The sequence below is a fragment of the Gavialis gangeticus genome, unplaced genomic scaffold (assembly GCF_001723915.1).
Source record: "Gavialis gangeticus isolate Ggan-Ray unplaced genomic scaffold, GavGan_comp1, whole genome shotgun sequence".
Taxonomy (NCBI): Eukaryota; Metazoa; Chordata; order Crocodylia; family Gavialidae; genus Gavialis; species Gavialis gangeticus.
Genome location: NW_017728975.1, coordinates 1,074,401 through 1,099,648, shown reverse-complemented (window position 1 = coordinate 1,099,648; position 25,248 = coordinate 1,074,401). Strand labels below are relative to the sequence as shown.

Sequence of the window (25,248 nt, the reverse complement as noted above, 5' to 3'; positions counted from 1 at the left end):
TAGAATAAATGTGGGGGTTTTTTTCCATTAAAATATTTGTTAGCTATTTGAAGAAATATGGTAAATTAGTCTCCTTAATTATTTTTGAAAAAAGGCATGGGTTGGACACAATTTACTTCTTGGTTAGAATAAAATGAAAGACCTGTGTTAATCTCCAAAGTTGTTATATTCAGGGCATGTCTCCATGTGCAAATGATTCAGGGTGGGTGGGTTTATTGTAGAATAATTTACTCTAGAGTAAACCCACCCCAGGCAGCGGGGTCTAAACATGGGGACGCAGGAGCAGATTTGCTGTTCATGGCACCAGTCTGCTCCTGGCCCTGCACTGGCCTCCTGCAGCAGCTAAGGGGAACTCTAAGGTCTCCCTGGGTGCTAGGCCAGGGGCTGGTAGGGAGCATAGGGCCAGGAGAGAGCTGTTTTCTGGCAGGGGTGGGGACATTGTTCCCTGCCCTGGGGAGCTGCCTGCTGCTGGGGTGGGCTTTGGCACTGGAGCCCAGGTGGGGACAATGTACCCCTGCCCTGGAAGCAGGGAGTTCCCAGGCCCTGCCCAGTGATTGGAGTCATGGAGCTGGGAGATTCTTACCTTGCAGCCGTGGCTCAGTGACCTCCCAGCCTCCACTCTGTGATTGTGGAGTAGTGGGAGCTCCCTGATGCTGGGGCAGGGGAACATTTTTCCTGCCCGAGCGCCAGTGGTGGAGCCCGCCCTGGCAGCCGACGGCTCCCGTGGGCAGGAAGCAGTCTCCCTCCCCCTGCTGCCCAACTGACTGGGAGGCCATCTACATATGCTGTGCTGTGCAGTAATTACTCCCAAGTAAATTTACTACTTGTATTTGCATGTGTAGACAGTGATACTTACTGTGCAGTAATTGGCTCTAATCTCGAGTGAAGCATCTTGTGTAGACATGACCTCAGAGGAATACATTTTTTGCCTTCTCAGATTCCTCCTGCCCTGCAGAACTACAACGTCTTCTCGCAAGGAATCCAGCATTATGCAAAGGAATTCCTTTTGTATAAATGATAGATTTCTAAAGTGTGAAGGATTGTGGCACATATGGGTAAAATCTTGTACTGTTAGACCAGACTCCAATGGCAGCTGGATTTGGCCTACAGAATACCTTTTGAGGGTTGCAGAGAAAAGTATATCGATGAGAGGAACTGATTCTGTTTTGCTGAAATGGACTTCCTGCTGTCCAATTATGTTTGAAGTGGCCACACATCCTTTAGAGAAAGTTTGGAATGCATTAAAAAATTAGCATTTGGATGTTTTTTCCACATTCAGAAGAGGGGTACTCATAAGTACAAGTGCCTCCAAAATGCTTCTGCAAATGGTAGCTCTTGTATAGCTTTGGATATCCATTATTTATAGAAATTCAGTATGTTTCCTTCATGAAACTTGAATGAATGCAAAGTGAATTGAGTACTTCTAAGAATTTCTAGTAAAACTTTGACTTTTGTCTCAGAGGGTTCCTTTGAAATTGGGTTTGCAAAGAACCTTAATTTTTTTTGGATATTTTGAAAAAATACCTGAACCAGAACTGAAGTGAATTTGGTTCTGCTTGATCTATTAGCTATCAAGTTAACCATCAGACACGTGACCTGGGCATTTGTTTGGAAGTCGCTGTGGGGAGGGTCATTCTTTTGAAGCTGCCCATGGAAAAGCTTGTTAGCTGCAAGGAAAAGCTTCTAATCCACCACTTTCCTAATGCCATCTGTTAAAGGCCTCAAGCCCTTTCTTCCCTCGCATTTCCAAAAATGCCCCCCACCTTCCTTTTCCACCTCTCCGGGAGCTCTGCTTCTTGACCAATTGTTATTCCTTTCCAAAATTTAATCTTCTGTGTATTTGAAGATAACACTTGGTCAGTTGCCCAGGTGAGAAAATGGATTTGAATTGGCACACTTGGATCCCCACAGGATAAAGATTGGGAATTAGAAGTTAGGAAAATGGTAACCAGCTTCTTTTGAAAATATAATTTATAAACTTAGGCATAAAATATATATCAACTCTCTTAGTGTTATGTGGGAAATGAAGATGTTCTTGCCCCTCTCCTTTTGATGTGCTTTAAAGGATCATGGTTGTGAAACTTCAGGAGCTGGTTGATAACATTCCTCATCTCTGCTTATAGGAACTGTCACTTCTGTCCCACGCTTTCAGTGACAGTGTGCAAAGCCAGAATGGGGATGCTATAGTGATTTACATTATTTTTGTTTTTTGTTCTGTCAGTTATCCCAATGTCAACATTCACAACTTCACTACTAGCTGGCGGGATGGGATGGCTTTCAATGCACTAATACATAAACACAGGTATGTCCTTGTAAAATACCCTCTAATGGATTTGGAAATCTGGTTATGTTGCTGTGTGCACAGTTTTGCAAGAGTTAGCTCTTTGATGTTTAAGTATGTGGGGGTTGAAGGTGAATTGGAAAGAACATTTTGGAGTCCCACATGCAAACATGATAAGTAAGGGTGCAGCCTCCAACTTGGGAGTCTTTAGGCCTCTACATCCTGGATTTGATAAGGGGAGAGAGGCAGGGGCTGGATTTGTTGATACTCCCTGCCTAAATACACTTGACTATACATAACATCTACTCTGTCACTGCGAGCTACAGGATACTGAGCTCTTTGGGTCTGTGGTCTGACTTAGCATGACATCTCTTGTGTTCTTCTGTTCTTAACCCTGTTGAAGTTAGGAGAACCACTTGCACAAGCAAGTGACAATGTGTAACCCTAGCCCTAAATTGTTTGACTTCAGCCACATTCATCCCTGGTCAGTTTTCTCTGGTTTGCCAGAAGCCAGATTTAGCCCTGCTGGCACATGCTGTGCAACTCCATACTTCCTTTGTGGCCCCACTGAAATGAGTAGGATGATGGGAGGAGTACACTAGAGAGCAGTGCTTCTCAAAGTGGTGGTCTGTGGACCGGTGCCGGTCCGTGAGCCACCAGTCGCCGGTCCACAGCGAGTTGCCAGGAAAGAAAGCAATATATTTTCAGAAGCATAACATTAATATGTCATAGCGCCACAGTTCATACGTTCCAACACTCCAGGTGACGTCATGTCATGCAAGATGAGGAAGGAGAAGGAAACAGCTGGTTGCGCATTTGTGTAGCGCTGTTTCGTTCAGTTGCTGCCACCAGCTGAACTGGGCACCGGTCTCTGGCCCACTGGAAAAAAAAATTGCTGGTCTGCCAGATCAGATAGTTTGAGAAGCACTGAATTAAAGGACTGTGTGAAGAAAGATGGGAAAACCTGGTCCAAATTCATTTCTATTGAAGTTGCTTCCGTGGGTCATCACTGCTATTTGGAGTGTTCCAGCTTTTATTTTGCTTGTTCATCTTCAAGGGGCTCATTTGTATGTTAGAGAAACTGAGGGTGCTTCTCTCTTGTTTAGGCCTGATCTGATTGATTTTGACAAGCTGAAGAAATCAAATGCACACTACAATCTGCAGAATGCTTTTAATCTGGCAGAGCAACACCTTGGTCTTACTAAGCTTTTGGACCCAGAGGGTAAGAATTCCTTCAGTTACGACATGGGCTGGCTTTCTGTGGAAGAATGTTATTTCCTCGGTTACACCCTTCCATGCTCCAGGGTTCGGTTTTTTTATGTGGCAGCATTTTAAGTTGAAAGGCACCTGGATGCAGATTTTTCTTTGAGTTGTAGAGTACTTTGCCTGAGCAGAAGGCAGCAGAGTGATCACCAGTGACAAATACAAGAGGTTCCTTTTTGCAGTTAGCTGAGCAGGAAGTTAAACTTCAGTCCCCGCCATGTGGCAGTACTTTGCTGTTGCCAGACTGGCCATGTATGTGGACAAGTGAAGAGCCATATCCCATCTATGCTGGGAAACACTTTCTTTAAATTAAAATGAAATTGGCATGTTTTTCATAAAGCTCTCTCTCAACATTTTTCCCAGCTCTCAAACTAGTAGTATTGTTCTGATGTGTATGGATGTTAAAGTTTGAGCAATACTTACAGGACAGGAGGCTGTGTTGGTAGGGGACAAGTAAAAGTCACATCATTGGGCAGGTATCACCCTCACAAATTGTGTGTGTAGCTGTGGATGATTGTTGTTGGCTCCTTGATGCTGGAGGCTGGTATTCCCTCCCTCAAATACAGATGTAGTACATCTCTTCTAAGTGCTTGACAAACATTATATCTTGCAACTAGCTTGTGAAGACAGGCAAATATCACTGATCCTGAATCCCAGAGGCATGCAGAGACTAAAGGGCTTGTTCAGCTGTGAACAGCTGCTAGTCAGGGCCAGAATCTGGAACAATACCCAGATGTCCTGACTCCCCATCCGGTGTTTTAAACACTGTTTTCTGTCTCTAAGATTAATGCAAAATAGAGGAGGAGGTTTATAACTTCTAGCATCAAAGAGCTGGAGACTGGGACAAAGCCACTGAATGTATTTTTGATTAGTACACAAACCAAGACTTCAAAGCCCCAGAAGCTGAAAGGTGAGGGAAGCCATGTCTCTCAGTCTGAGTCCTACTTAGTGGATTGTTAGCACTGGATGCATTGTTTTAAATTGCATACCACGCACTATGCTAAAGTAACTCTTATTTGGTTTTCAGATATCAGTGTTGACCATCCTGACGAAAAGTCAATTATCACCTATGTGGTGACATATTACCACTACTTTTCTAAGATGAAAGCTTTAGCCGTTGAAGGAAAACGTATCGGAAAGGTTTGCCAGCTAACATTTTATATGTGATGCAGCCAATTAAATATTTATTTTTATGTACAGTGTCAGTCCTTTTAGCAGCCCTGTTGCATATTAGTTTGTTTGCTTTTAATTTTGGATTTGAAGACCTTATATTCTGATATAATATGGAAAGTGGTTAATCTTTCCTGATGTTTCCATCTGTTTCTTAATGCTAGCTGATGTTTAACTTGCTTCCTAACTTTATCTCGTTAATTCTTTTCTCTACCATTAGCTGCCCCTCTGTCTCTCTTTTTGGAGCTGTAAGGAGCCTTCAGTTTAATAACATACCCACGCTGTTCATGGTAGCCAGCAACTTACTGTCCAGAGAGACAAAAGAAGAATCCCTTTGTAAACATTGACCCTGTCCCCTTAGTTGGCTTGGGATTGTGGAAATTTGCTGCAAAGCAATGCAAAGAGTCCTCACTCCTCAGTATCTCCAGCTTCCTTCTGTATTCAGGAGCAAGTGGTTTGATCCATAAATTAAGTCCCTCTGCGCAGTCTCTTTATGGAGATGTAGGCTTCCGAAGAGGTCTGGCCTTGTCACTCAATTGTTTTGTGTTGCTTGTTGCAGGTGCTTGACAATGCCATCGAAACAGAGAAAATGATTGAAAAATATGAATCACTGGCTTCTGACCTTCTTGAGTGGATTGAACAAACCATTATCATCCTGAATAATCGCAAATTTGCTAACTCACTGGTTGGGGTGCAACAGCAGCTGCAGGCATTCAACACCTATCGCACAGTGGAGAAACCACCCAAGTAAATTTAATCTTGCCTTAGGAAAATAGGGTCTTTTTTCTTTAAAAAAGGAAAAAAAAAAAAAAAAAACACAAAAAGGGAGGGAGGCAAGGTGGGGCAGGGGCAACTTTTTCTGCCTTATTCCTGATTGTTAATACTCTTGGACGGGTTGCTCCTTACCACTCAACCCACACAGTAAACAGGAAATAATGTGCTATGGACAGGGTCTCAGATCCTGAGAGATACCATTTCAGTGCAAGTTGTAATGGCTCAAAGTGAAGTAGTACAGATGGCAGTAGTGTGTTGCTGTTAGATAATACTATCACCAATAATGCATGCCAACATTATGTAATACTCACGCACAGCTAATAATAGAATATCATAGGTTATCCCAGATCAAGAGTAAATGTATCTGGTTTTACAAAATATGACATAATGTACAAAGCTGCATTTCTATATCTGTAATGTGCTATGCAAAGCTAAGATCCCAACATACTTTATAATTAGCAGTTAAGGCTTCTTCTGTTAATGTTTGCCATCTAAAAGCATTACAAGCAGCCAGGTTCTATTTTAATTGCTATTGATTTCATTATGCCTATAAAGATCATGTATTTTTCAGGAACTGCTCTGAAAACCTGATTCAGAGCCCATTGACATCAGTGGAAAGAGTTTCATCGACTTTGAGCTTTGGATCTGGCCTTAAATTCTTGAGTAAATGGATTTAATGCCATACAATGCACCTACATAAAAAGTAGCCCATTATTTCTACCCTTCCTTCCCGTCCCCCAGTGAGTTTCATAGAATCAGAAAATCATGGTTGAAAGGGACCTCAGGAGGTCATCTAGTCCAAACCCCTGCTAAAGCAGGACCATCCCCAACTAGATCAGTCCAGCCAAGGTTAACTGTACCCTAATACAGTAGTGGATTTTGTGCAGTCTCTGCAACATTTAAACCAGTTGATTCTGATGAACATGTGGACTACTAGTCTGTCACATGAAATGGAGCTGTCTGGGTTACCATACTATGTATCACATAAGTTGTTTAAGAAAATACTCTCTAGTTCCCTAGGAGCAGCAAAATACTTGTTTTTAACTTTCTTCTGTTTGGGGGAATTTTTGTTTAGATTTACAGAAAAAGGAAACCTAGAAGTGCTACTTTTCACCATCCAAAGCAAAATGAGAGCAAACAATCAGAAAGTGTACATGCCAAGGGAAGGCAAACTCATCTCGGACATTAACAAGGTATACCCTAGCTTTTCAACTCCTCGCATACATCTTGGGCATTTGTTTTCTTTTAATCTTGCTCCCAACAAGTGAGGGTGTCAGTGATCCTTTACACCAAAGCCACTTCTCCAGGACTGACCCAGGGCTCCTGGTTGACTGGGAGGGATGGGATGATCTTTCCTGTGCATATCACTCGTGCACAACTAAGGTGGTTTCAAAGCTGCATCAGCAGCTTTTGCATGGGCTAACTCTGTGGAAGCAGGCAGTAGTTCTCTGTTGTTACAGATCCATTAGTCTTCCCCTACTCTCCTCCCTGGTATAGACCCCAGCCTTTTTATTTGCCCTAGCTCCACCTCCCCACAAAGACTCCTGCAGCCAGGAGTGCGAGGGTGTTGTGTAGAGCAGAGCTGTGGTGTGCAGGTCCTCAAACCCTGTCCCGTTCTTCTGCACAATAGAACTGCATGGGCTCCTCCATCTCCTCCACAACCATAAAACGGTGGAGCATTTACCCCTTAAGCTTCTCAGTCATAATATCCATGATGAGGGTGATAAGGGAGAAAAAAGGCCTGTGGATAAGTGGAGAGCAGTCTCATTCATTTCAAATCAAAATTTATATGACCAGTTGTCCAACTGGTACAGCTGGCTGAACAGCAGCAGGTCTGACAAGATTTCTAAGGGGTAGCAAACTACTTTAAACAGCCACCTTATTTTTGGTTTGATCATGCTTAGACTTCCCAGAGCAGCTGTTGCTGGTGTCAGTGGCTTCACTCTCCATCCTAGAGAGCAGTAAACTTCACAGCTCCCCTGTTTGTCTTAAGCTCCTGTGCCTGTGGTTTTAGGCAGTGGCACATCTGTTAGGGTACAGAGGAATGTAGAATAGTGTGTGGTTAATTGCTGGCATTTTTGTTGTTTATGAGAGGGATCTGTAGGAGCCATAAGCTTGATTTTGACCATGCTGTTAAAACTTTTTATGGCAATAGGTTAATGTATGTGAATAGCTTTTTACTTTTAAAGGGAGGCTCTTACATACAACACAATGAACATCTCAGTTCTTTACTCTTTTTTTTAAAGTCCACTGTTCAAAAATTATCTTGGGGGAAGACCAAGTGAATCCATATTTTCCCTTATTAAGAATAAAGGAGTGATCGCTTTTGGGCAGTAGAACTCATAAAACACAGTCAGACCCATTCATGCACATTCTAAGCAAATATTTTGCTTAAGTAGATTTAAAGTGAGTAGATAACGAAGATCCCCAGCATACCTTTGTGAGTCAGGTCAGTTTTATACCCATTTCACAGAAAGGAAAGGAAACTCAGTGTGGCCTGTTTTGGGTAGATCTTGGTACAAGACTTAGGCATTCTGAGTGTGAGTGTTCTGGGTGTGATTTACCCTTTTGGTTCCTCCTTTGTCTACAGTGAATTTACAGTAGGGATTAACTCTGATCTGTAATGTTGATTTCAAGCAAAGTAGACATGCAGTTTCTCATAATCCTGCAGAGATGTGAATCTAAAGAACACGATGCCTTTTTTTTTCTTTAAACTTCTTCAGGCCTGGGAAAGACTGGAAAAAGCTGAACATGAAAGAGAACTGGCACTGCGAAATGAGCTCATAAGACAAGAGAAACTGGAACAACTTGCACGTAGATTTGATCGCAAGGCAGCTATGAGAGAAACCTGGCTGAGTGAAAATCAACGTTTAGTTTCTCAGGTGGTGTTTTCAGAACTAAGTATGACTAAAATTATTACTGTGAGTAATTATGGGCTACAGTTTCTGTGCACAGAGCATGTCTGCTCCCTCTGGCTAGGAGCCCTGCTGTTTATCCTGTATGTTCTAAATTCCCTCTCAACTAGTTCAGCAAGCCCATACTTTGTAGAGAACAGTATAGAAACATCTACTCATAGGCAGTATTTTCATGAAGTTGTAAGGCCACGTTAATATCTAGTGCAGTCACTGGAATTGTATCAGGGCTGAATTTGATTCATTGACAGTAGAGATGAAAAAAAGACCAAGTGCATTTCCATGCTCCTTGCCCCCAGGCCAGTACAAGATTTTTCCCACAATATGTCTGCTATTTTTATCTGTGGAAGAATTTTCAGAGTCCTTTGAAACTCCACATTTGTTAGCAAATTTGTGTTGCGAAACCTTCCCCTTCCCCCACCCAGTGCAGACAGTTTTGTTTGAGTGAGAGCATGTTGATGCACAAGCCTTATTAAAATGGAATCTGTGTCTTTACAGGATAACTTTGGTTTTGACCTTCCAGCAGTGGAGGCTGCAACTAAAAAGCACGAGGCCATTGAAACAGACATTGCAGCATATGAAGAACGAGTCCAAGCAGTGGTTGCTGTTGCAAGGGAGCTTGAGACTGAAAATTACCATGATATCAAACGCATCACAGCAAGAAAGGACAATGTTATCCGTTTGTGGGAGTACCTGCTGGAGCTGCTCAGGGCACGCAGACAAAGACTGGAGATGAACCTTGGTCTGCAAAAGATATTCCAGGAAATGCTTTACATTATGGATTGGATGGATGAAATGAAGGTAAATGTCATCCAGATAAGATATGGCAGGAAACTGCTTTGGATTAGAAAGAGTCCATGTGTAGATCCTTTATCTTGTAAATTAGGTTTGTTTTACATAGTTTGCTCCAAAAGATCTAATATAACCACATTCACAACTGCTGATCTGATTCTTGCTGCACAGTGTCATGATGGTTAAAATATAAAATAAAAGCAGCTAAAATAACCCCAAGTCTCTCACCTGCTAACAACACCACTTTTGATGTTGCTGGTCTGTTTCATGTGGGGAGGGTTTATATTCAATACGGCATCAGTGTTAGACCCCTCAGAAGGTTAAACATTTGGATTGGTGGCAGGGGAAAGGGCCTTCCATGAGGACTTGGAATAACACACTCAGCACTTCCCTTAGTCTCCTCCAGGGGGAACAGAGAAGAGGCAGGGCTTTGGTCCCATGCATGCATCAGCAAACAGAGCTGGGATAAGCAGAGAAAGTATGCTTCACCCCACAAAGCACTGCAGTATCTAGGGACAGCACATGGGAACCTGGGGAGGTAGAACACTTATTCATGTTCTGTCTGAAGTAACACAGCTTGGCACCATCTCAAGCCTAAAGCTGCATGTAGGTGACATGGATGAGCTTTTTACACCCAACAGTGTTAAAAATATTGGCCCAGATGCATCTTCAGCTCAGCCTCATTCCCATTTGTATTTAAACTAGTGTGACAACTGAGAACATAATTCATACTTGTTTTAATAATGAATAATTCTGATTACACCTGGTGCTTTTAACCTTTCTCTTCATTTGAGCAGGTGCTGCTGCTGTCTCAGGACTATGGCAAGCATTTGTTAGGGGTAGAAGACCTGTTACAGAAACATGCCCTAGTGGAGGCAGACATTGCCATTCAGGCTGAGAGAGTGAGAGGGGTCAATGCATCTGCTCAGAAATTTGCCACAGATGGGGAAGGTAACTCAAGCCAGCACATAATCTTTGATTTTAGTTATGCATCAGATTTGAAGAGACTAACTTTAGTCAGATCATTATCAAGATTCGTTAGCCATATAATGAATGCGAGGCTAAATTCACCACCAGTGTAACTGGGCTGAATTCAGTTGCTTCCAATTAGACCCCTTAGGCAAGCAGTGAATTTGGCCAACTGCCTTCATGGGGGTGTTCATCATGGCATCATTTTGCCTTATTAATTCTGGTCACCAGCAGCTGCTGTAATTTTAAAATAAACATTCTGCATTCATTACAGTTCCCCCCCCTTTTCACTGTTTCTAATGGATACAATTCAGATGTTTGCTTCTGATCTTATAAAAACCAAGAATAATTCCACTAAGTCAGTGAAGTTACACAAGCAAGGCATAAAGATTTTGTAGAATGTGCATACCTTTCCAGATTCTTGTTTTTAACTTCACTCGTGAATCTAGAATAACTTATTTTAATTCACTGGAAATACCCAAAATATTTATCAAGGCTAAGTATAGTGTAGACATTTTTCTGCATTTTATTACCATGTGATGTGATGGAGCTTAAACAGCTTGTATATAACACTTTGGAAGCCTAGCAATTCATAAACTTTAAATTTACAGTATAGCTCTGTATACTGTATACTGACCAAGTATTAAGCTCTGTATACTGTATACTGACCAAGTATTAAGAGCTTTGGGTAGGTATTGTAACTTCAGATCTTAAAAATAAGCCAAAGTAATATATTTCTCTGTCTGAACAGGTTACAAACCGTGTGACCCACAAGTTATCAGAGACCGAGTAGCTCATATGGAGTTTAGTTACCAAGAACTATGCCAGTTAGCAGCTGAACGCCGGGCTCGCCTGGAGGAATCCAGACGTTTGTGGAAATTCTTCTGGGAAATGGCTGAAGAGGAGGGCTGGATCAGAGAAAAGGAACAAATCTTGTCATCTGATGACTATGGGAAGGATCTAACAAGTATCATCCGCCTCTTAAGTAAGCATAAAGCATTTGAAGATGAAATGAGTGGTCGTAGTGGCCACTTCCAACAGACTGTAAAAGAAGGTGAAGATATGATTGCTGAGGAACACTTTGGGTCAGAGAAAATCAAGGAACGAATCAGGGACATTCGGGAGCAGTGGGCTAACCTTGAGCAGCTCTCTGCCATTAGGAAAAAGCGCCTGGAAGAAGCCTCTTTGCTTCACCAGTTCCAAGCTGATGCTGATGATATCGATGCCTGGATGTTGGACATTCTTAGGATTGTCTCCAGCAATGATGTCGGTCATGATGAATATTCCACTCAGTCTTTGGTCAGGAAACACAAAGATGTTGCCGAAGAGATTGCAAACTATAGATCTGTCATTGACTCTCTTCATGAGCAGGCGAAGGCTCTGCCACAAGAACATGCTGAATCTGCAGATGTGCAGGGCAGGTTGTCTGGAATAGAGGAAAGATACAAAGAGGTGGCTGAACTGACCCGGCTCCGTAAGCAAGCGTTACAAGATACCCTTGCTCTGTATAAGATGTTCAGTGAAGCGGATGCATGTGAACTATGGATTGATGAAAAGGAGCAGTGGCTTAACAGTATGCAGATTCCAGAGAAGCTAGAAGACCTGGAAGTGATCCAGCACAGGTAAGAACAGACTTAGGAAGAAGTACTTTTGTGTACCTTTAAAATTTAAGTTGCCCGTGACAGATTGTCCAATGCCTTTATGATCTTTTCCCCAGATTTGAAAGCTTAGAACCAGAAATGAACAATCAGGCATCCCGTGTTGCAGTGGTAAATCAGATTGCTAGACAGCTGATGCACAGTGGTCATCCAAGTGAGAAGGAGATCAAGGCACAGCAAGATAAACTGAACACAAGGTAAGTTAGTGATTGGCAACATATGAAAACTTGACATTAGTTGAGATGGCTGTGAAATTAGGAGAGATCATAGGAGAATAAAGCTAAAAGGAAACTTGTGAGTTTTTATTCAACCCTCTTGCACAAGGCAAGATCAAGCCCTGACTAAACCATTCCATCCTTGTGTTTTTCTAGTACGTATGTTACATATGTATTTCTGATATGGTAGAGCCTGATTTTCATCTAATGTTAACTGGGGTAGTTCCAAGTCAAGGAGATGACCTGAGAAGTTAGAAAAAGCATCTTCCTCTCCTTACTGTCTGATCAAAAGCCAGAGTTTTTCCCATTGGCTTTAGTAGACTTTGAATCCAGCCTTAGTCTAGTAGCTACAGATCTTTAATAGCTGGAGAGTTACCATACCATATGTTTTGTGAAAATAAGATGGTACAGTATATCATATACACCTGCTAATTGGTTCCTTAGTGTTCACACTGGTATACTTTGAAACCGTGCGGCAAATCCAGACCTATAGGAGACCTACAGGAAATACCTGATCCTGGGGAACACAGAAATGTTTATAGTTAGTCTGTTGATACGTACTGTTTTCTAACACGCCCTGTAGCGACAGAAATATGCGAGCAAAAACTACTTGTGTAATAAAAAGCACCAGGACAAAACAGTTTTTTTAAGGGCTCAGCAGGCCTGTTTCAGCAATTTTCTCGTGGAAAAAATAGTGACATTGGGCACTTTTTCACACATGCTGGGGGCGGGGGGGAGGAGGGGAGCTTTAGTTAGAGCAGCTCCAAGAGCTGCTCTGATTGAAGTACCTCAGTGTCTTGTGCATCAGTGTGGCCACACTTCAAAATAGCAGTGGGGATGCTTGAATCAAAGCTCAACGAGATGCAGGAGGTTGCTGGAGCACAGTAATTACCATGCTCCAACTCACTATAATTACAGTGCATTGCAGCAGGTTCTGTACTCGTATATAGGCACCCATTCAGCTTGCCATAAGTGCATAAGAGCCTCAGTTTCTCTGCTTTCCTTTCCTCTTTCATTTTAGGTGGAGCCAGTTCCGAGAACTGGTAGACAGAAAGAAGGATGCTCTTATCTCTGCTCTAAGTATCCAGAACTACCATCTGGAATGTAATGAAACCAAATCCTGGATTAGGGAAAAAACCAAAGTAATTGAATCCACACAAGACCTGGGCAATGATCTGGCTGGCGTAATGGCCCTTCAGAGGAAGTTGACGGGTATGGAACGTGATTTGGTAGCTATTGAGGCTAAGCTAAGTGACCTGCAAAAAGAGGCAGAAAAGCTGGAATCTGAGCATCCTGACCAGGCCCAGGCCATCCTGTCGAGGCTTGCAGAAATCAGTGATGTGTGGGAAGAAATGAAAACCACCCTAAAGAACCGTGAAGAGTCCCTTGGAGAGGCAAGCAAACTGCAGCAGTTCTTGCGTGACTTGGATGACTTCCAGTCCTGGCTGTCCAGAACCCAGACTGCGATTGCCTCAGAAGATATGCCAAACACATTGGCCGAGGCTGAAAAGCTCCTCACTCAGCATGAGAATATTAAGAATGAGATTAACAATTATGAAGAAGACTACCAGAAAATGAGGGACATGGGTGAGATGGTAACACAAGGGCAGACTGATGCACAGTATATGTTCTTACGCCAACGTCTGCAGGCTTTGGACACAGGATGGAATGAGCTTCACAAAATGTGGGAGAATAGGCAAAGTCTCCTCTCTCAATCCCATGCCTACCAACTCTTTCTCAGAGATACCAAGCAAGCAGAAGCATTTCTCAATAACCAGGTAAGTGCACAATGGCTGCATTCTTTTACCCAAACTCAACACAGTTTATTGTAGCCGCCTCTCGAAGGAGTTTATTGCAGGTGAGTTGAAAATAAGTATGTTTTTCACAAAAATAGTCTTTAATCAAATTTGTCTCCAATAATTTTGTGGGGGGCACTGTCTAATTTGTGTCTGCGGAAATGCTGTCAGAACAGATTGACTTTTATTAGTAGATGTTTTGGATGGGGAATCCAGAAAAAAGATGACAAAGATGATATGGAAATACAAAGTGCCTGAGCGAGGGACTAACAATAGAGGGATGGGGAAGAAGAGGGGAACGCGACTATTACACCTGTAAAACTTTTCTTTGTCCTTCATTTATCTTTGTAACAAAAAAGGAGTATGTTTTGGCACATACTGAAATGCCCACCACCTTGGAAGGAGCAGAAGCTGCTATTAAAAAGCAGGAGGATTTTATGACCACGATGGATGCCAATGAGGAAAAGATCAACGCGGTTGTAGAAACTGGCAGGAGACTAGTTAGCGATGGGAACATTAACTCTGACAAGATCCAAGAGAAGGTGGACTCTATCGATGACAGGTGAGCTTTGCTCAGTCTTCTTGCACTAAATCTCCCATCCTGCTCCTTCTTTCTTGAGTTTGCCATTATCTTTTGCATGGTGAAGATTTCCTAGTACAAAGTGCTGGTGTCCACTGGATTAGTATTTAGATACAGAAAATTCTAGCTTCTCAGAGTAATGAAGCAAGCAGAAGTATAGTGGAAACTGGGATTGCTTTTTCTTTCACTTGATAACAGTGTATATAAATGACTCCACTGAAATCAGCAGACTTACACCAGTGTAGCATTGACATAGCTGACAAGAGACTGGAGTCCTTTTTGTTTCATGGTTTCTTATCAAAAGGTCAAAGCAAAGTGACAAGTTAATAGATACCGAACAATGTGTTTTCTTTGTCCCATGAAAAAATAAATCAGAATTCTTCAAAAAGGAATTGGGCTGATTTAATCAAACATGTCCTCTGCCATCATCTGGACTCATTAAATAGTGAGCTCCATAACTAGGTTTTGACTATGAATTTGTTGCTGTATAATTCTATCAGAGAATTAGGCTGGTTTGGTAAATCTAAAGTTTCCTCTGGTATCAACTGGCTATTTCATTTAATTAGAATTATATATTCCTGCCCTTCGTCCCAAGAAGAAATGGGACTTCTTCTGAATGCAAGTGAAATTATCCTTGTCCTTTCTACTTGGCTTTAAGCATGTTTTCCAAGGTATAACAAAATGATCCCTGGCCCTTCTGCAGTCAGATTAGAAAACATTGGTACAGTATCTCTTACTCCCTCAGACAAGGATTTTTCTTTTTCTTTCTAAGTGGTACAGCAGCTACTGATTTTTAAGAACTTCCCCCTTTTTAAAGCCCGAATATTAGTTTTGATGGGGTGAAACCAGTCTTTGCCATGGTTCAAAAAATAATTAGTTTTTATGTAGTGCTTGCCATCCTTAGAGCTCAAAGCACAGTAATAACCGTACTTAACTTGCTCACAAATTTTATGCCAAATATTATTTACCCTGACTACATACATCTCTACTTCAAAGCTGAGAAGCTCCAAGCTAGCCAGTTGCTCTACTCTTCAGGGATGAAGCAAACTGAAATGCTCTAGGACAGTGGTTCTCAAACTTTTTTTTTCGTGAACCACTTGAAAATTGCTGAGGATTTCAGTGGACCACTTAAACTTTTTTTTGTTCTACAAATCAAAGCATACAACTCATGTTTTAATATCAGTAGTCTTACCTTTCTAATACAACGGATGTGCCTGTTTTTTTGAGCAAAGTTCTGGGAAGTTGGGTGTAATGTTTGCCAGATTTAGCCGTAGGTCACCTTTTTGCAGACCACCTGAATGGAGCTGGCAGACCGCAGTTTGAGAAACTCTGCTCTGGGAAATGCCAGTTAGTTGTTTACCATTCTCCCCTGTCAAGTTCAAGCAAACCCCCTTATAATATGTGTGTGTTCTGCTTCAGTTATGTCCCACCAGGGCTCTGTCATGTAGCTCAGAGTAAATCAGAATATTCCTATTGCTAGAGAATCTTGGGTGTCTTTGGGCTCTTCCTTTATGATCTTTGCTGTCCAATGTCTTATGTTCTTGTGATCTTCTCTCTGACCATAGTGGAGTGGCTGTAGCTCCCATTTGATCCTGCAGTGATGTTCCAGGAAGATAGGGTCACATGAAAGTCATCCAGGCATATCGTCCTCCCAGGTTCTGAGTGTGCTGACTTTTCAGGGCTCCCTGCCTTTCTAGCCCTGAGCCTGAACTCAAATACATGGTATGATGGCCACTAGAAAGGCCTGTGAGTACAGCATGACACGGATATCACTGTCTACTTTCCTAGAAGGCTCTGTGTATAATTAAGTGAGGCATTAACATTACTTAACAATACCACTGCCAAGTTTGCCTCCTTAATCAACACCAGAATGAAGTGCTTACTGTGTCATACTCAACATAGACTTCATTCTTAGTCTGCCTAGACCTAAACAGTTGTAAGGATAAAGCCTCTAGCAGTGTAGCCACCTGGCTTCCATATTTTCTGCTTATTTATTTCTAGCACCAAATATGTTAGAGGAGAAGTAGAGCATGGGCCAGTGGGATAGCGCATTGCATACCAACACAATGATGGAATCCTAGAACGTCCTGGCAGTCAGTGGCCCTCAAATCTTTACTCCCCTAAGGTGAGACTTACTTTCACTCACAGAGTCTTCAATAAAACAAGAGGAAAATAAAAAGCAGTGTTTGGAAACACAGGGCAAGGGATTCTCCTCTCCAGGAAGAATGCAGTTTTCCAGGGTTCCTGAATCTGCTTGTGGTAGCATCTTCTGGCTTGATTCTCACTTAAATTTCCTGTTGTAAGAGATCATCTGGTCTTTTAAACTCATTTTAATATGCTGTTTACAGTGAAAGCCCTAGATGTGTTAGCACTGGAACAATGACTTATCCAGTTCTGTCTTCCCAGTTACCCCAAGCAAACAAACCAGGTAACCCCAAACCTTCTGACGTTCTCTGTTCTTCACCTTATCCTTTTCCTTACCTTCCACTTGTGAAGGCAGGACTTTGTGTTCTCATGAGCCAGCCTCTCCTTACCACCTCCACAACAGCCAGAAGTTGCATACGGGGGCATAATGATATTTTCAGCAGTCCTTGACATATCAATAGACAGCTGCAGTACAGCTATTCCAGGCCTCTTATTTCCGTATAGAAAAGAGGTCTCAAGCCTCAAATCTTTAATTCAGGTGGCTGTTTCCTGCGAAGGAACTCGTCTTCATTATTTCTATTGTTCCCTGTCACCGTAGATGGCCCCTTGGCTCCTCCTGATTCCATGACATGTGGTGTAGGTGTTCATGCTTGGAATGTGTAAGTAAGCCCTAGAAAGCTCTATTTTTATCGCACTTTTGTCCACACACTTCCTTAAATTGCAAAGCTTATTTATGTGAAACACTGCAAAAACCATCTAGTATTCTGCTGTTCAGGAAATCTGTGTAGAACTATTAAGTCCTAGAGGTGATAGCCCTCAAGAACAAAGGCTAAGATTGTGGGGTGTAATAGGAATGGTATTAATGAAGGCCTCAGGCTTACAAAGTACTGTCTCCCAAACAGACTCCAACTGGGTGCACCCATGAAGAACGTGAACAAACAAGTACAAATCTATGCCACTTCTGAGTAGCTGTTGAGGAGAAGCAACTGACTTCTTTGTAACTGTTACTGCTCTTGTTCTTATTATTAATTATGTTTATTACCCTAACTAAAAATGGGAGTGCATTGTCCATTGGCTCAGTAGATGGTCTCTACTCCAAAGAATCTAGAGTTTGTATGTAGAAGACAGGCACAAGGAGGGAGAAAGGGGGCGTATAACAACCAGAGCGAACAGTGGGATGACACATGCCACAAATTACTGTGAAATGCAAAACTCTAAAACTCTTGGTTCAGAGAATGATACCTTTTATTAGACCAACTAAAAACTCGCAAAAAATTGTGGGTTTATTTATGAATGTATAGTCTCAATGGAAGGAAGCAGTTAGGAGAAGGAGGGGTAGAGAGGTGGAGTAAACCATGAGTCAGCAGAGAGCTGAGTAGTTGTAATACAACCATAGAGCAGTGATTCTCAACCAGGGTTTTGTGACATCCTGTGGTACCTTGAGAATCCTTTCAAGAGTGTGCCAGGGTGTTGCAATTTGTTAGCATTTTAAGGCCTATAAACATGATTCACAAGATAAGATAAACCAGAGTTTTCAAATAGGAATCCAGAGTGTTAAAAACATTCTGACCTATTGTGATCTGAGTTCTTTGCAACAGAAGAATGACTTTATTTTCTGTAGTCAACAAACAAAAACCAAGAGTTGGCATTTCTGAGGGGTGTCTTGAATCTAAAAAGGTTGAGAAACACTGCTATAGGGAGTTCTGTGAATGTTGGAATGCTCCTGTGTCGGCTGCTCCTACTTCCAGGAGTCTTATTGCAGCTTTTTCTCTATGGTCAGTGGGCAGAGGCCTCTGCCCACTGTCCTACAGTGCCTACAGTGTGGGGTGAGGAAACTATGCACCTCCGTGCATAGTTCTGGGTGTGCTAGATGATGGGATGGCCAAGGTTGGGTCCCATTTCTCTAACGCGTGCACACAGTCCCTGTTTTGACTTCTTGTGCAGAGCTCCTACCAGCTGGCATAAAATAGTTTTTTCACTTCAGCTATTCTCTACCAAGGGAAGTTCCAAATTTCCAAGTCAAAACACTAGCTGGCCTGACCTAGGACACAGTGGCTTTATTTTTGCCAGACTTTATGCTCATGCAAGCTTCTACAAGAGAAGGAGCCTGAGTAATTTCTGCTATGATTGTTTCAGCAATGCTCATCCTATTCTAAGTATTTCTCATGGAGGCACAATTCTTCCCTTGAAAGAACCCAAGTGAGCAAGAACAAACTGGGGCCGTTAGAGTCATACTGATTTGTATCTCAGCAGGCAGTTGCATTTCCTTTTCTTCAACAGTTTTGCTTTACCGGTATCTAAGACTTTGTTCCTGCTGATGCTTTGTAAAGCCCACAGGTTAGCAGTTAGCCCACAGTAATTCTTTCAGGTCTTTGAACCATGAGAGTTCACAGGTGCCCTAACATATCCAAGCCTTTGGAGAAAATAACCAACCCTCCTGGGTTAACTTCATTCAGGCACATGTAGGGATTTACCCCATTTCTATTTTCATCCTCTATCTCTTCATTACACGAGTCTTTGCTTGTTTCACTGGGGTCCTATTTTTGATAGTGTTTTAAGTGCTAGAGCAGTGCAAAATAAATACAATTTAAGTTTTTGAACATGCATGTTAGACATTTATGTGAGTCTTTCAAAGAATTAATGATTGAAGAGCAGATGCTTTGAAATGTGCAAATGTTGGAATTCCTTCACGAAACTTCAGTGAGAAAAATATCAGCATTTATCAGTCTGAGTGGCAGAAACGTTTCATAAAGTGAGAAATGTATTTGTCCCGGTATGCCACCCTTGTCCCCATCGTGTCTAGCACCATACATACATAAGGGCCTTAAAGAGTTGTGAGGCTTTCTCCCCTTGCCCTCACAAAATCAGAAAGTTGTCATAGATCTTCTTCTTGTGTTCCAACATTTTTAATACTATTGCAGAACCTGGGCATCACAGTTAGAAGGCTACCTGCACTTTTGTTGCCTTCCTGATACCTCTGGATGCACCTATGAATGTCAGGCTGTATGCATTTATCAGTCTCCTGGTGTCATTCTGCAGCTCTTTCAATCCTAGATAAGGCTACAGTACCTCAGGTATCAGCCACTGGCACCATCCAATATTGGCTGCATTCAAGCTCCCTCTGGGAGCTTGTGATCAGTCAGCCTTCTTAAAAGCAGAATACAGATTAGTTTAATGGTAGGAACAAAACATTTGGGGTAAGAAGGAATTTAAAACAATTCCCACACATTTATCTTACCAAAAATCGTACTGTCTTGTGATGCAACTTAGGCAGGCTTTGCTATCCAGACAGCCCACAGCAAAGTCCTGCCTCAGCTTGCTTCCTCCAAGCAGTTACTACCTTCCCCACTGCCTTCTCTTTCTCTCCGTGCTCTTTAAACTTCTCTTCATTCTTTTGTTCCTCTGTGTTTCTTTGCTATCTGGTCAAAATAAAGCCTGTAGGCCCAGCGGAGTTGGAGCCAGACTCCTCGCATCCAGTGAGTTTGGTGTTGTCACTTAACTCACTAGCGTGCTTGCTGAGGGATGTTGTCTAGAAACGTGCTTCTCCTTCTTGCCTGTTTTTCTGGACACATTTTGGATCAGTTAACTGGATATATTCAAACAGTAAACATTCTAGTGATGAAGCCAGCATTTCAGCATTCATAAGTTATTACAAAGTCGTTTCAAATCTGTCACGCCAGAGTAAAGAGAAGGGACTTCCCATTTAGTACTGAAGTCAGGATTGCCACCCTTCTTTGTGGAAGAAAGAACAGTATTTGTGGAAGAAGTTTCCAAAGCCAGGTATCAAGAAGGATTTGACTCCAGCACCCATCTTAAATACCTCAGAAAATGAGCCTGTCCTTCAATCACAGGTTACTTGAGTCCAGCACTCTCCTTATTTGCATCTCAGCAGCATCCATGTCCTTCACTGAAGTTATTATGTTGGTATAATTGAGAGGAGCAATTATGCCTTTTTTTTCTTCCTCTGCAGACTGTAAGCCAGAGCATGAAGAGTTAACAAAATCTTACCAGATTGTGCCTTTATCAAGGCTCTCAACTGTGAGGTGCTGAGGACATCTTGAAAGACACAAAGCACCCTTAAACCCATAGGAATTGAAGGCACTTGGCCACTCTTGGAAGCACCTTTACTTAAAGCATAAAGAGCACAGGCTTTTTATGTTGTTAGAGAAATGAAGCACTTATGTAATGATAAGTGGAATTTCTATATGATCCACCTAGGTGTTGTAAACCTTGCCCCATCTCTTACCCTTCAGACAGCCTCTATTTATAGAATTAGAGTTCCTTTTTTGAAAATCATGCGTCATTTCAAGAATGTATTTCACGTCTGGTCCCTTTGTGGAGAGGGATAAATACTCCAGTGTGCTACAGACCTCTCCCTTCATGTCCTCTCCCTAAATCTTATGGACTTGCTGTATTTGTGTTTCTTCCCAGAAGAACTGGGAAGCTGGCCCAGCCATTGTAACTATGTGGCTTGCAATCTGCAGAAAGCTTTTCAGTTTTTCTTTGGAGCAGTTCTTCATTATATTTTCTCCGGGGATTTCTGCTCAGTTGTAGTACTGGCAGCATGTACTGGGACCACCTTCTATAAAATTGTTTCCTAATTTCTTCCTTTTTAATGTTCTAAAAAGTATGCCAATCCTTTTACTCAAGGATCATGTACAATAAAATATGAACAAATTTTACGCTGTGGGTCCATGTACATGTGCAATTAACATGGGGCAATAAACTCTGGGACAGTTTGCATTGGAGTCAGCAGATCCCAGGTGCAGTGGATACATGTATGCCCGGGACCACAGAAGTGAGAACTGGGGCAGAGCATCCCTGGGATAGCAGCAGGCTTGTGGGGTGAGCCCTGGGCTCCAGGCCATGGTGTCAGGTGGTGGAGGGGCTGGCTGGGCCACAAGGGTGCTATAGTGCAGAGCTAACCAGCATGTAAGCCCTGCACTGTAGCACCCTCAGTCACCATCTACACATGGGTTAAGGCAGTGTAAATTACTCCGCCATAGGATAGTACTTGTCCCAGGCAATATTATCCTATGGCAGAGTTAATTAAATAACTACACCCTAATCAGGGATGTGAGAGGTTAAATAATAGTTTAACCAGTAAGTGTAATGATGACCAGTTAGCTTTCCAATTATCCTTTAGCGGGGGCTGGTGCAGTGTGGCAGGGGGAAGGGAAGCTACCCGGGAAGCCCCAGCAGGAATCAGAAGACAGCAGGAGGGAGGAACGAGAGGGAAGGGGAGTGTAAGGGGGACTAGCACCCATAGGAGGGTGCCTAAGAGGAAAACATTAGGAGCAGCCTAATGACTCATCAGTTAAACAGTTAGCTGCTCAGTTCATAGCTGCTCCCTCTTTCCTAGCACAGGGCTTCATGTGGGCTGTATTGTCTGGCTGGGCTTGCCTCCTTCCACCCCTGCCCCGAGTCAAAGGTCTCCCAGAACTGGGACCAGCTCCCAGCAGCAGCTGTTAGAGCTGCTGTGTTATTGGTTAATTATTTAACTGATATAATTAGAGGACGTTAAATAAATACATTTTTAAATTATATTTACATTCCTAGCCCAAATACACAGGGGTACATGTGTAGACAGTGATGCTTTGCTGTAGTGTTAATTAGTTAACTCTGCAGTAAAGTGCATGTGTAGATGCACCCAGTGGCTAATTAAGACCTGTACTCCAACTTCTGCCAGTCGCATTTAATAAACTTCACTTCCATTTAACTTACCCCCTTCTCAGAAGTGAAAGGATAATAGACGGATCTGGAGAACAAATGCAACAGATTTCTGCTTTACCCCAAATGTCTTCAGAAATGCCTGAGGGACCAATGCAAATGGTCTTGTAGCCATATGAAGAGAAGCAGTTTTATGTGGCTGAGATTGGGTTCTTGAAATGGTGATGGTGTGAAAACCACATCAGTTAACACAATCTTTAGGCCCCTGAACACATTCCAAGGGAAGTCAATCCATACAGCAGGGCAAAGTAATCTTTGGTAGTGTTGGAGTGATGTTGTAACCAGTGGTCCTGGAATTATCCAAGAGACAAGAATTTGTGTGAATGATACCTTTTATTGGACCAGTTGCATGATTGGGATAAAGTTAGATAAACTTTTGAATGCAAGGCATTCTTCATCAGGTTCCAGCTTTGTCTAATTATATCCCAGCCATACAGTTGACCTAATGAAAGATAGGACCTGCAAAAATTCTTCCCTCTAAGTAACATGTCTTTCTTCCAAACTGAGTTTTGTTCCAATAAATAGTATTTCTAGATACAGAAAACTTTGGTTTACAAAATGATGTAAGTGTGGTCACCTGGTATAATTTGAAAACACAATATTTGACACTCCTACAGCTTGGTCTACTAAAGGCAGGTTTATTAATGCTAAGTTGAAAGTGAAAATGCATGCAAGGACCCAGCTGTGTGCTTAGTTCTGGTCGAGTAATATGTGACTGAATCCTTACGAGGTTTTTCTTTGAGTTTTCTTGTTACAAAGTCTTGACTTTCATATGGTGGTAAAAATAATGGACTGAAATCTGTACTGAGATGCACCTGTGATACTCCATTGACTTCTGAATTTGGCCCTTTGTTTTTAACCTAATCCAAAATAGATCAAAAGATGCATAAGGAGTTTAAATAAGCATATTATCTAACAACCACATTTAAGACCTAATAATATCTTCCACTGGAAGAGCAGTAAAAAGCAGCTGTCAACATACCGGTACTCAAGGCAGGTATGCTAGAGCAGTGTTTCTCATCTTTTTTTGTACCAGGACTCATCTGTAAACAATGATGGCCAGTCCCAACCCAGTGCCCCTCACTCCCAACCTGCAGCCCCTTGCCCCCAGGGCCTAGCCCCTCAGTGTGTGGGGCAGGGGGTGGGTGTGTGGGAGAAAAGGGGGGCCATGGGGTTCCAAGCAGCCCCTTGCAGGCTGGAACTCTGACAGTCTGGAAGGGAAAAGCCATGATTTACCATGTTTTTCTCCTGTAAAGGAGAATCTATTTTTAAAGTTTGTTCGCGCGGCCCTTTCATATATTCTTGCGATCTGCTTGTGGGTTGAGAAATACTGTCCTAGAGGCCACAAAAACAGTAAAACTGTAGTTTAGCATACAGCATGTATTTCAGGGTTTTTTGTATTTTATTGTCATTAAACAGACATAGGAAGAATCGTGAAGCAGCCAGTGAGCTTCTGATGAGATTGAAAGACAACAGGGATCTTCAAAAGTTTCTTCAGGATTGCCAGGAGGTAGGTGTTGTCACATCACTCTGGTGTATAAGAGCCTCAGTCCATGGGAGGAAGATCTCCTTGATGTGCACATAATGGAAGGGTAGAGCTTTTATTAGGTCACGGGATCAGGTCTTGAATGTCCATCTGATGTGTATTGAACAATCCAAAAAGCAGATATATTCATGTAAAGTTAATCCTTTCCACTGTTTTACTACCTGAAGATTCTGTCTTTGTCTTCATTTCCTCTTTGATCGTAGTACATGTAGAAGAAGAAAGCAACACCAGCTCTAAACTATCATTAAATTTTGTCAAAAAGTATCTGGAGGGGCTTAGCACTACTGTATAAACTGCCACACCTGTGGCTGATTGTCTGTGTGTATAGTTTGTCTGCCTGGATTTGATAAGAGGATTTACCAGAAAGTAAGAAACGTGGATTGAATAGGAATGCACTGGATTGTTTTTAGTGTGGCATTTATTAAGCAGGGTTTTTTTTTAATAATTATTATTATTAGACTTCCTTAAAAAAAACATTTTTCTCTAGATTTCATAGCAGCTGACATAGCTTTTTCACTGATGGCAAAATTTAAAGTTGGAAATAATCTTGCCTGTAACTTGTGGAATTAATTAGAGTATTATTGAGTTCTTTCATGTATCACTGGTAGCCCTTAAACATTTTAGATTTGGAACAACAAAGAGATCCCTGGGGACCTCAAGATTCCCAGCATCATGACTATCTTCAAGAAATAGGATGAGTCTGTGTGTAGGAACTAGTGAGGTGTCTATTGATCTCCTTTCCACAGCAGGAAAAATCCTTGCCTGCATCCTCCTGAGCGGTCGTCTACCTCTTGATGAGGAAGTCCTGCTGGAATTGCAGTATGGTTTCAGACCATCCTGTGGGGCAATAGACATGATCTTTGTTGTCCACCAGGTCCAAGAAAGGTGTCCAGAATAACACGAACACTTGTATATGGCCTCTGTTGATCTTACTAAAGTATTTGATTCCATCAATCATGAAGCTCTTAGGCTTGTTCCATGACCAGATGACTCTGACTGTTCTTTGTAGTGTAGTGGAAACAGATCCATTTATCACCTGAACTGGGGTCAAGCAAGGATGCATCATTGCCCTAACCCTGTTCTCCATTTTTGGACAGTCATCCTGGTTCGTTCTCATTAAAGACCAACTTCCTTCCAGAATTGACATTGAATAGATGGAGGGAGCCCTGAATGGATGGAGGGCTTCTTAATCTGGGTCACTTTTGCTTGAAGACCCAAGTACTCAAAACAACCATCCTTGGCCTTCAGTACACTGACAACTGCACCACCTTTGCGCATGTTGAGGAAAACCTCTAGACCATGCTGGATCTTTTGGAGCAGCTTGCTGAACTTTGGGCCTCTCTTTCAACATTGAGAAGACTAAAGTTTTCTCTTATCAGCCTGCTCTGGGCCATAAATGTGACCCCTCCCCCCCCCC

At 42.2% G+C, this 25,248-nt stretch overlaps 1 protein-coding gene across 3 annotated transcripts in view; it reads left to right on the top strand.

Annotated features, from left to right (window-relative positions):
* Positions 1-25,248, top strand: part of SPTBN1 (spectrin beta, non-erythrocytic 1) — a 261,640-nt gene that overhangs the window by 172,891 nt on the left and 63,501 nt on the right. For all 3 annotated transcript variants that reach the window (XM_019508070.1, XM_019508054.1, XM_019508062.1), the window contains 13 exons: positions 2,222-2,302; positions 3,388-3,503; positions 4,572-4,684; positions 5,274-5,461; positions 6,564-6,681; positions 8,212-8,370; positions 8,899-9,201; positions 9,990-10,143; positions 10,913-11,783; positions 11,879-12,016; positions 13,056-13,812; positions 14,190-14,392; positions 23,705-23,795. In XM_019508070.1, coding sequence (XP_019363615.1) covers positions 2,222-2,302; positions 3,388-3,503; positions 4,572-4,684; positions 5,274-5,461; positions 6,564-6,681; positions 8,212-8,370; positions 8,899-9,201; positions 9,990-10,143; positions 10,913-11,783; positions 11,879-12,016; positions 13,056-13,812; positions 14,190-14,392; positions 23,705-23,795 — 3,292 coding nt within the window. The remainder of the gene's footprint in view (positions 1-2,221; positions 2,303-3,387; positions 3,504-4,571; positions 4,685-5,273; positions 5,462-6,563; positions 6,682-8,211; positions 8,371-8,898; positions 9,202-9,989; positions 10,144-10,912; positions 11,784-11,878; positions 12,017-13,055; positions 13,813-14,189; positions 14,393-23,704; positions 23,796-25,248) is intronic.